The sequence below is a fragment of the Coregonus lavaretus genome (genome assembly GCF_964263955.1).
Source record: "Coregonus lavaretus genome assembly, chromosome: 8".
In the NCBI taxonomy this organism is placed as follows: domain Eukaryota; kingdom Metazoa; phylum Chordata; class Actinopteri; order Salmoniformes; family Salmonidae; genus Coregonus; species Coregonus lavaretus.
The window spans coordinates 11,827,782-11,840,087 of NC_139995.1; the positions used below are offsets into that span (position 1 = coordinate 11,827,782).

The window sequence follows — 12,306 nt, forward strand, 5'->3', positions numbered from 1 at the left end:
GAAAGTCTACAGGTACAAACCTAGATGACCAGCCTATTTACAATACAGTAATGTACATCTACATTAAGTGGTTTGTAAGGATGGTAAATTAATACTGCATAAAAAGTGGTTGTTTTCCATGTTATTTGATCAAGAAAAAATATGTAATTTGATGCTTTGTGTCTTTGCCCATAACTTTGCACTTTTTTATGTAAATGTTTGAGGACAGGGACTTGTTCCTTCTTGATTCCATTAGAATTACAATCACAGAGAAAGGGACTGAACAACAACTCTTACAATTCCAGCTATTGAATCCTGAAAGATACTGTTCTTAATTATACTACTACCTTTCTTGCTAAAGTGGAGATGCTGAAAAAACATGTTTGCCCACGCTACAGATGTCTATATCAGTCCGCCAATACTAGTAAAGGCCCAGTGCAATATATATATATATATTTTTTTAATCAGGGGGTGCTGCAGCACTTTTTTCGGAAAGTGTACTTTGGCTTCATAGGTAAATGTTTGGATATGTGCACCATGGTGGAAGGATATGTTTTTTATGTATTTTGAAAGTGAGGAAGTAAGACATGAGTGCCTTTCTGACAACATTGACCCATGCCTTTTGTATCTGTTCCTGGTCCCCCAGAAGAACACGGTTTTAATAAATCTAGTCAGTGGCTAAATGTCCACACTTACCATGAAGTAATTGAGCTTGCTATTCTTTTAATGTCTTGTTGATTTGACAACTATATTTATTTTACATGTAAAGAATAAAATGGGCGGCAGGTAGCTTAGTGGTTAAGAGCGTAGTGCCAATAACCGAAAGGTCGCTGGTTCTAATCCCCGAGCCGACTAGGTGAAAAATCTGTCGATGTGCCCTTGAGCAAGGCACTTAACCCTAATTGCTCATGTAAGTCGCTCTGGATAAGAGCGTCTGCTAAATGACGTAAATGTAATATATTTGTTCTTTGAGACTGCACATTCTTTCCTGGGATGTGTTTGAGTTTCTTATGATAGCAATGCATATCTGGCAACTGTCTGCAGGCAGGCCTATCCCACAGCATCATTCCTTCTGCCAAGAATGCTTGGACATACTGTAGTTGGGAATGTTGGGTCTCCTGTACCCCTTACACCCCCGGAAGTGTGAGTGCGTGATCTCTTGCTTTCATGAGTGTGAAAATTGCTGTCCTTCATGTGACTTCAGATCAGGATCTCAAGAGAGTAAAAAAGCATCTGGATCTTACATAGGAAAGAAAAGAAACCTAAAAACTGAGATTGTGCAATCAAAACCAGTGCATAATTCCTTGCCGTAGGCGGGGCATGTGAGGAGTGGACACGGAATTTCTGAAATTGCTCCATAATTGCGCACAGAACGGGAAAAGCGTGTAATAGTGCCACATACAACTAGACAACAACAAGACAACCGGTGTTGTGTCTGGGAATCAAGACTTTTCAGTTAACCTGGATGCGCGGCATAATTTAAGCACTCAGGTATGTAATGGCAATCTGACTGGCATATGACTTTACACCAATTCAGTGCGTTTGTAAATTGTTTATACAGTGTCTATAAACATGCATGCCGGTTGTTAGGCTACCTAGTATTTTGCTCTCCTTCTAATACCAATTCATCCTGACTGAGATTTTTCCATCTGAATTATTCTTCATCTTCCTCGTGACATAGTAGGCAAAATTGCAACTCATACTACATTTTTACGCTGCTCTGTCGTTCGGGAGAGGCTACGCCTGTTGCCCAAAATGATGACATATGTTAGGCAGCAGAGAGTGGAGACGAACGGATTCGGTTACATAAAAAAAAAAAAGTTTTATTCATTTAGCAGACGCTCTTACCCAGAGCGGCTTACAGTTAGTGAATACATACATTTTCATACTGGCCCCCCGTGGGAAAAGAACCCACAACCCTGGCTACCAACTGAGCTACAGGGGACTTTAGTCAATCTTCATGATGAGCGCGTCGCAGCTAGCTAGTGCTTGTGGCTAGAAACTTCAGGGAGAATTTGAACCTTGTCTGCCGAAATTGGGATTTGGGGAAGGGTTCAGAATCATTCCGTTTTATCCGTTTTATAGTGTTCTTAAAAAAAAAAATGTTTTTACAAAAATGTAGACAATGCTGTAGTTGTAATTTTTTTGTTAAAATCACGCTTTAGCTAAAGACAGTCGTTTTTAGATGGGCTAAAACTACTCCAATAGAAATCCCCGATCACACTATAAGCACATGCGTAGGAACGTGTCATAAGGTCTAACGGTTGTCTCGGGCCGAACTGCGCATATCCAGGCCATCAAATCAAAGGCACTGGTTCGATATAAAGTAGTTTTTTACGAGCTTGGAGTAATAACATGTTCAACTACTACAAATCTAGGATGTGCCTTTCGATTTCGAGAAAATTAACAACTAAGGACGAATTTTTCACTTCTCTCATTGACTTCTCAAACCCAAACCTGGTCTGTTTCGCAAGCGTTCCCGGAAGTCACGCGATGTTGCACCTATGTGTATAGAAACTCTCTTTCATTCTGACAAGCACTTTCCTATAGTAAATATATCAGACAATGTAATGAAACATATGAAATAGCGTTAAACAAAGTGTTAGGTATTATTTTTAGTTGAGGTAAAAACGAGACTCCAAGAATAATACAGTACATTTCCGCAGGTACGTCAACATGGTGCATGTTTTGTTTTGTCCAACTTTGAACAAGTTGGCATTTCCCATAGAGTGCAACTCTAATGACTCAGTCTGGACTGCTACTCAAACATTTAAGTCATGCATACCAATCTGTTTGCATAAATATGAAATCATGTTTAAAATGTTTGCACAAAAAAACACTCCCTCAACCACAGATTGTATTAGCAAACCTTCCCATCCCCCAATAATACACATACTATCTTGTCTCTTTTACAGCACATTCAGGGAGAGCAAAGTAAACAAAACTGTGACTCACTGGTCATTAAAGGTCCTATCCCCAAGTTTAAAAAGCTGAATACATCAAGCCACTGTAGTTCTCTGTTTAGTTCCTGCCCTCTCTTTCTCTCTCTTGCTCTCTTTCTTTCTCTCTTTTTCGCTCTTTTGCTCTGTGTCTCTCAATTCAATTCTGTTCAATGGGCTTTATTGGCATCAGAAACATACGTTTACATTACCAATGCAAGTGAAATAAATAATAAACAAAAGGGAAATAAACAATAAAAAATAAACAGTAAATATTACACATTTCAAATGTCATATTATGGCTATATACAGTGTTGTAATGATGTGCAGATTGTTCAAGTACAAAAGGGAAAACAAATAAACATAAATATGGGTTGTATTATCAATGGTGTTTGTTCTTCACTGGTTTCCCTTTTCTTGTGGCAACAGGTCGCAAATATTGCTGCTGTGATGGCACACTGTGGTATTTCGCCCAATAGAAATGGGAGTTTATCAAAATTGGATTTGTTTTCAAATTCTTTGAGGGTCTGTAATCTGAGGGAAATATGTGTCTAATATAGTTATACATTTGGCAGGAGGTTAGGAAGTGCAGCTCAGTTTCCACCTCACAGCTCAGTTTCCACCTCATTTGTGGGCAGTGTGCACATAGCCTGTCTTCTCTTGAGAGCCAGGTCTGGCTATGCCGGCCTCTCTCAATATCAAGGCTATGCTCACTAAGTCTGTACATAGTCAAAGCTTTCCTTAATTTTGAGTCAGCCACAGTGGTCAGGTATTCTGCCACTGTGTACTCTCTGTTTAGGGCCAAATAGCATTCTAGTTTGCTCTGTTTTTTTGTAAATTATTTCCAATGTGTAGAGTAATTATCTTTTAGTTTTCTTAATGATTTGGCTGGGTCTAAGTGTGTTGATGTCCTGGGGCTCTGTGGGGTCTGTTTGTGTTTGTGAACAGAGCCCCAGGACCAGCTTGCTTAGGGGACTCTTCTCCAGGTTCATCTCTCTGTAGGTGATGGCTTTGTTATGGAAGGTTTGGGAATCGCTTCCTTTTAGGTGGTTGTAGAATTTAATGTCTCTTTTCTGGATTTTGATAATTAGCGGGTATTGGCCTAATTCTGCTCTGCATGCATTACTTGGTGATTAACGTTGTACACAGAGGATATTTTTGCAGAATTCTGCATGCAGAGTCTCAATTTGGTGTTTGTCCCATTTTGTGAATTCTTGGTTGGTGAGCGCACCCCAGACCTCACAACCATAAAGGGCAATGGGTTCTATAACTGATTCAAGTATTTTTAGCCAGATACTAATTGGTATGTCGAATTTTATGTTCCTTTTGATGGTGTAGAAGGCCCTTCTTGCCTGGTCTCTCAGATTATTCAAAGCTATGTGGAAGTTACCTATGGCGCTGATGTTTAGGCCGAGGTATGTATAGTTTTTTGTGTGCTCTAGGGCAACGGTATCTAGATGGAATTTGTATTTGTGGTCCTGGCAACTGGACCTTTTTTGGAACAACATTATTTTTGTCTTACTGAGATTTAATGTCAGGGCCCAGGTCTGACAGAATCTGTGCAGAATATCTAGGTGCTGCTGTAGGCCTTCCTTGGTTGGGGACAGAAGCACCAGATCATCAGCAAACAGTAGACATTTTACTTCAGATTCTAGTAGGGTGAGGCCGGGTGCTGCAGACTGTTCTCTCTTTCTTTCTTTCTCTCTCTCTAACTCTCTCTCTCTCTCTCTCCACACAGAGCTCCTGCTGATCCCCAGAATGTTCAGGAGGAGAGGAGAAGTCTCCTTTTCTTGTCGTTGTAGGTAACAGACTGTAGCAGTAGCAGTGGAGTGTGGAGTGGCGATGGTCCCCTGGGCCTACTTCCTGGTGACATGCATGTGGATACAAACCCTCAAAGCCTCAGGACTGGACACCTGTCCCAGGACCCCTTGCAAGGAGGTGGATTTCACCGTTAGCTACTCGATACCCCACTTCCAGACAGCCAAACCCATCCAGAACATAGTAGTCAACCCGTACAAGCCTGAGGTTTATGTGGCTTCTCAGAATGTAATTGAGGCAGTGAGTGAGGGGCTCAGTAAGGTATGGGAGCTGAGGACAGGCCCAGTGGGCACTCCAGAGTGTCAGACCTGTGGCCTGTGTGGCATCGAGGCTGATCCTGAGGACTCAGTGGACACGAACAATGAGGTCCTGCTCTTGGACCCATCATCTTATCTTATCTCTCTGTACTCCTGTGGGAGTTCTCAGCATGGGGTCTGTTACTTACATGAAATTAACGCTGATGGTACCCCACCTAAATCTGAATGTCTCTTCAGGAAGGATGCTAACTCACCCTCCGACTGCCCTGACTGCCTGGCCAGCCCTCTGGGCACTGAGGTCATCATCGTGGAGCAAGGCTACACAGCCCTTTTCTTTGTAGTGGCTACACTCAATGAAAGTGTGGCACAGAGGTATGGCAGATTGTCCATATCGGTCCGCCGGCCACTGTCGACCCTGGACGGCTTTGACATGGTCATGAAGGGTCTGACCGTGCTCCCTGAACTACAGAACTCCTACCGGATCGACTACATCTACAGCTTCTCCACACAGGACTATGTCTACTTCCTGTCTGTCCAGAGGGAGAACTTCCTGGAGTCCTCTCTGTATCAGACGCGACTGGGCCGTCTGCCGGTGAAGGACACAGAGGTGTGGATGTACCGTGAGGTGGTGCTGGAGTGTCGCTTCGAGCCCAAACGCAGGCGGAGGAGGAGAAGGACGGGGAGCAAGGTGTTCGAGGACGTGGTGTATAACAGGCTGCAGGCAGCCCACTTCAGCCGGGCCGGGAAGGAGCTGGCAGAGGAGCTGGGGGTGGGGGAGAAGGATGACATTCTCTATGGGGTGTTTGTAGAGACAGATGACTCTGGGAAGCCCTACAGTAACTCAGCCCTGTGTGCCTTCCCCATGGCCAACGTGAACAGGGCCATTGATGAGGGGGTGGAGGACTGCTGTAGATCCAGCCCAGAGCAGCTCTCCAGGGGGCTCTGCCACTTCCAGCACGGCGAGAGCTGCCCTCATGAGGTCAGTGACAGGCCTACTCCGCTCCGCTCTGTTCTACTCTGCCAGGGCTTCAGTTGGGTAGTTGGTGAAGCCTGATGGTAGACAGGAATATTTAATAGTTTGATTGATATTCAACAGTACAAAATCTGATATATAGGTTATTCTTATTGCATTGTCTATTAGAAGTCCCAGTACTATGAGAGGAGGAAGTCAGGTGTGTGAGAACAGGGAGGAAAAGAGGGAGGGAGGGGTGAATGAGTCAGATCTCACCAGCACAATTGCCACACTGTTGTTCTGCTCTTTTGAGTTACAATCATGGCTATTACCATGTGCTGAAAGGGTCGGAACTGTTGATACTACCTCAGTACATGAAAGCCCTGCTATCTTTGTTCCTGAAATCTTAACGATGTTAGGTTACGGTAGACTTGATCTATTGTATGATGCCCTATGTTTGAGCAAAACAAATTAAGCTGTTTAATAATATTATGACTATGACCAGGTTACAGTATGACATTAATTATTACAGAAGAAGAAGAATGAGAATTGGAAATGTAGTGTATGAATAGTTGGAAAAATAGACAGCAGCTGTATTCAAACAAACTGTATTCATTTAAAACAATAGTGTTTGGCTGTGCAATATCCGCTGTCAAGGTGTGGTCTTATCACTGTGACTTTTAAACTTGACACCTCTGAGCTCATAGGACTATGTGTACACCTGCAGGTATGGTGTGCCAACTCAGAGGTTATAAATGGTGTTCATAAAGAGACGGAATGTGAAGGGGAGGGAGTGTATCCCCGTGCCTGGCTCCTACACGTTTTGTATGTGTGCATGGAAACAGGCACACGTGACAGACAGAGAGAGCAAGCACAGGAAAGAGCAAGGAGCAGGGAATGGCCTCCATTTAAAGTAGCTGTGTCACTTCAAAGCATTTTACTGTCTGACTCAACCAATAGAGGAAGAACAGTGTGTGGGGTTACTGTTTATAGGAAGGGAGACTCAACTTATTCCATCTCTGAGGTGTTTTAAGTGGATGACGCCATGAGTTGTCTGCTGTCGTTCGTCAGTACTGTCATTAGTGTTTAAGTCAATAAAGTACACTGTTACAAAAGTGTAACAGCCAGCCATATTGTCAATGTTAAACATTTCAATGGATTATAGTATTTGTAGGAGAACTCAAAAGAAAAGCTGGGTTAAAAACAACCCAGCGCTGGGTAAATAGTGGACAGAACACGTATGGTTATCTTTGACCCAGCCAGTTGGGTCACTTGAGCTATGATCCACCGGGTTAGATCTGTTCTGTTATATTGTCAGCACATGTTAAGGTTGAGCACTGACACTTTTGTATCTTAATGAGGATTACACAAGTTGATTTCTTCAAGTGCCTATGCATATCCCAGTGTTGGGTTAGTTACCACTGTGTTATGATGTTGAAATAATGTTATTCATTGTATATTAAAATATGTAATGTGCAAAAATATTGAAGGGAAAGGTAAATTTGCAGTGCACAAACATAAGATGAATGGCCTATTGGAAGCCATGCCCCCAATAGGCCATGCCTCCTGAAAATAACCTATGGATTACATAAAAAATACCCATCTGCTGGGTCAACCCAGCATGAAAGCGAATAGAAACCCAATTGATGGTTAAATAAATAAATAAAATTGTGTAATCCAAAGGCATGGCCTATTGGGGGCGTGGCTTTCAGAGTTATTTTTGGCCACCTGTGAGAGTAAATGTCATTCATCATCATGTTAAGTTAGTAAACTGCACATTTCAATTTTCTTTCAATATTTTTGTGCAATACACATTTTAATATAAACATTTATAACATAACAAAGTGGCAACTGTCCCATCGTTGGGATATGCATAGGCATTTAATGAACTCATTCTCGTGTGTACGCCTTATTAAAGCTACAAAAGCATCAGTGCTCAACCTTAACATGTTGTCAACAGAACAGATTAAGTATGAAAAAAAAATGTATGCACTCACTAACCGTAAGTCGCTCTGGATAAGAGCATCTGCTAAATGACTAAAATGTTAAAATGTAATTAACCGGAATGACATTTACTGTCATGGGTGGCCAAAAATATATATCTGAAAGCACCGCCTCCAGTCTTCTGATCTTACCCGGTGGATCATAGCTCAACTCTGCATCAACAACCCAACTTAAAGAAAACAATGGGTTGTTTGTGACCCAACTGGCTGGGTCAAAATCACCTAACGTGTGTTCTGTCCAATATCTACCCAAATTGGGTTGTTTTTAACCCAGCATTTTTTTTTTGAGTGAGTGGGGAAGATCAGATGAAAATGTGTATTGAAGACACTAAAAAGAATGGTAGAGGCAAGTCAGGGTAGGTTAGCTAATTGCACTGTGCTGAAGTAGCTTTATTTATGTTCAGCCGTGTTTGTGTTGGTATATCCTGCTAAAATTCCACTCCATGCTTAATAGTGATGGTGGAAAAAATAGATACAGTAACATATCAGGATATTATTTTTGATGATATATCGTATCGTATCATTTTGACAATATAATTTTAGCGCTAGTTGGCTATACCTTTACCAAAACTCCAGGATTTTCCATCATAGCTTGTTCTCCATGTTTTTAAATAGGGAGCCAATTTGTTTTAAGCAATATGTTTGGAACATCGAATCGCAATAAAATCACAGTATCGAATCGCAATACATATAGAATCGTGAGAATTGTTTGAATCGCAATACATATCATTTCGACACTTAAGTATCAGGATAATATTGTATCGTGAGGTCCCTGGCAATTCCTAGCCCTAATTCTTGATACAGTACGTTGCTAGTTCTGGGTGTTGCTGTATATATTCAGAGCCATATCCATGTAATGCTTAGAGAAGATCTCATGTCAAGTGTTATTGAAGTGTTGTGGTTGCAGGTTCACCTGACTAATCTAAAGCCTATTCTTTTAGGGTGTTGCTATAGGCCTTCAAGGGCTAACAGTCAGTATCTATGTAGATAATGTGTGTGAAATGCTTGATAGAGTGTGTGATCTTAACAGAGAGGTCTATTTTCTGGGTGACCTGAACATTGACTGGTTAGCAACTAGCTGTCCTTTCAAGAGGAAGCTTCTAACTGTGAATAATGCCTGTAATATTACACAGGTTATCACTGAACCAATTAGAGTGCATACCAATAGTGTTGGATCTGTGACATCCACTTGCATTTATCATATCTTCACTAATGCTGCAGAGCTTTGTTCCAAAGCAATATCAGTTCCCATTGGCTGTAGTGACCATAACATTGTGTCAATAACAAGGAAAGCCAAAGGTTGGGCCTAAAGTAATTTATAAGAGATCATACAAAAACATTCTCAGGACACTTTTGTTGAAGATATAAAAATTAAAAAAATGTGTTGGTCTGATGTGTATGATGAAGTGAATCCATATTTTTTTAAATTATTCATGCCAATTGTTGATAAGCATGCACCTGTTAATAAATTAACGGTGAGAACTGATAGAGCCCTCTGGATTGATGATGAATATAAATATTTTATGGTTCAAAGTAATTATGCAAAAGTGATGGCAAACAAGCTGATTGGTTGACATACAGTAAATTGAAAAATGTTGTGACTAGGGCTGTGGCGGTCATGACATTTTGTCAGCCAGTGATTGTCAAGCAAAGAACTGCCGGTCTCACAGTAATTGACCGTTAATTAACATAAACACATTTAGCATCTCCTGTCTTCCACACAAAGTCTAATAAATCCATTTAATATAGCCTACACCATCACAATAAATCCATTATTTATTTTAGACAGGTCTAAAGAAACATGATATGAATAAAATGTAGTCTATTTCAGAAGAACAGAATAGCATACTCTGAGTTGTCCTTATGTTAGGCCCTGATCTGGCTATGCCATATGGCTGTGGGCTACACTAGTTCATTAAGCAGACAAGATTTGCTTAGAATTCCGTGGCATTATTTTATATTATTTCATGGTATGAAGAATCAAATTGAACATAGCTGAATAAAATAGAAAGGATATATTATCCTAACGATTTGAGGGAGTGTGCACATGCGGCTATTCTGTGTTGAGCGGTTAACAAAGAAATACAGTGAGGGAAAAAAGTATTTGATCCCCTGCTGATTTTGTACGTTTGCCCACTGACAAAGAAATGATCAGTCTATAATTTTAATGATAGGTTTATTTGAACAGTGAGAGACAGAATAACAACAAAAAAATCCATAAAAACGAATGTAAAAAATGTTATAAATTGATTTGCATTTTAATGAGGGAAATAAGTATTTGACCCCTCTGCAAAACATGACTTAGTACTTGGTGGCAAAACCCTTGTTGGCAATCACAGAGGTCAGATGTTTCTTGTAGTTGGCCACCAGGTTTGCACACATCTCAGGAGGGATTTTGTCCCACTCCTCTTTGCAGATCTTCTCCAAGTCATTAAGGTTTCGAGGCTGACGTTTGGCAACTCGAACCTTCAGCTCCCTCCACAGATTTTCTATGGGATTAAGGTCTGGAGACTGGCTAGGCCACTCCAGGACCTTAATTTGCTACTTCTTGAGCCACTCCTTTGTTGCCTTGGGTCATTGTCATGCTGGAATACCCATCCACGACCCCTTTTCAATGCCCTGGCTGAGGGAAGGAGGTTCTCACCCAAGATTTGACAGTACATGGCCCTGTCCATCATCCCTTTGATGTGGTGAAGTTGTCCTGTCCCCTTAGCAGAAAAACACCCCCAAAGCATAATGTTTCCACCTCCATGTTTAACGGTGGGGATGGTGTTCTTGGGGTCATAGGCAGCATTCCTCCTCCTCCAAACTCGGCGAGTTGAGTTAATGCCAAAGAGCTCGATTTTGATCTCATCTGACCACAACACTTTCACCCAGTTCTCCTATGAATCATTCAGATGTTCATTGGCAAACTTCAGATGGCCCTGTATATGTGCTTTCTTGAGCAGGGGGACATTGCGAGCGCTGCAGGATTTCAGTGCTTCATGGCGTAGTGTGTTACCAATTGTTTTCTTGGTGACTATGGTCCCAGCTGCCTTGAGATCATTGACAAGATCCTCCCGTGTAGTTCTGGGCTGATTCCTCACCGTTCTCATGATCATTGCAACTCCACAAGGTGAGATCTTGCATGGAGCCCCAGGCCGAGGGAGATTGACAGTTATTTTGTGTTTCTTCCATTTGCGAATAATCGCACCAACTGTTGTCACCTTCTCACCAAGCTGCTTGGCGATTGTCTTGTAGCCCATTCCAGCCTTGTGTAGGTCTACAATCTTGTCCCTGACATCCTTGGAGAGCTCTTTGGTCATGGCCATGGTGGAGAGTTTGGAATCTGATTGATTGATTGCTTCTGTGGACAAGTGTCTTTTATACAGGTAACAAGCTGAGATTAGGAGCACTCCCTTTAAGAGTGTGCTCCTAATCTCAGCTCATTACCTGTATAAAAGACACCTGGGAGCCAGAAATCTTTCTGATTGAGAGGGGGTCAAATACTTATTTCCCTCATTAAAATGCAAATCAATTTATAACATTTTTGACATACGTTTTTCTGGATTTTTTTGTTGTTATTCTGTCTCTCACTGTTCAAATAAACCTACCATTAAAATTATAGACCGATAATTTATTTGTCAGTTGGCAAACGTGCAAAATCAGCAGGGGATCAAATACTTTTTTACCTCACTGTAGGTCCTCCTAAATGCTTAATTCCAACTTTAGTTGTGATACAAATGTTGGGCTATATGTTTTGATTTTTAATACATTCTAAGGCTGCATGATGCGACTCTAATGATGATTTGAAAATGGTGGCATGAAAGGTATGAGCTCTGCTTTGTTTCTGACGTAGGCTGCACACGCTTCATCAGTCTCTCATTCACAATTTGACAAGCACTTGATAATGCCTTGAATATCCCGGCGGCATCTCCTTTGTGTGGCCATAATACTCCCTAAGAAAATCCATGTATTTTGTGGCCAGTGGCCGTTTTGCCCTTGGGGCTGAATATAATAATTGTAATGCCCGTCTCCCGGCTGCGTGCTCCGAAGCACCTCTCACTCACATGGCTCTCTCAGATATCTCAATTCTTATTAGCCAATGCCGGTCACGTGATCGGGTCCTTCTCACAGGCATCTCGGGTCCTTCTCACAGAAGACATAGTACAAAAGTTGACCTATTCTATTGGTCAACTTGTCCTTCTGTGCAATAAGTACATATTCCAAACACAGTCTGGGACAATCGTGGGATGCGATAGATCTCAAATTAATACAACCACTAGCATACTTTTTTTGTTTTTAAACATTGAGGCTGATGCAACAGATCAGAACATTTAGCTTAAAATGTTGAAAAACTATTAGGCTATTTCTTCACA

General features: G+C 41.5%; 1 protein-coding gene across 1 annotated transcript in view; it reads left to right on the forward strand.

Annotated features, from left to right (window-relative positions):
- Window positions 1–1,348: 1,348 nt before the first annotated feature.
- Window positions 1,349–12,306, forward strand: part of LOC311133827 (macrophage-stimulating protein receptor-like) — a 33,330-nt gene continuing 22,372 nt past the window's right edge. The window contains exons 1-2 of the mRNA XM_084167421.1: window positions 1,349–1,470; window positions 4,657–5,972. Coding sequence (XP_084023547.1) covers window positions 4,761–5,972 — 1,212 coding nt within the window. The 5' untranslated portion in view covers window positions 1,349–1,470; window positions 4,657–4,760. The remainder of the gene's footprint in view (window positions 1,471–4,656; window positions 5,973–12,306) is intronic.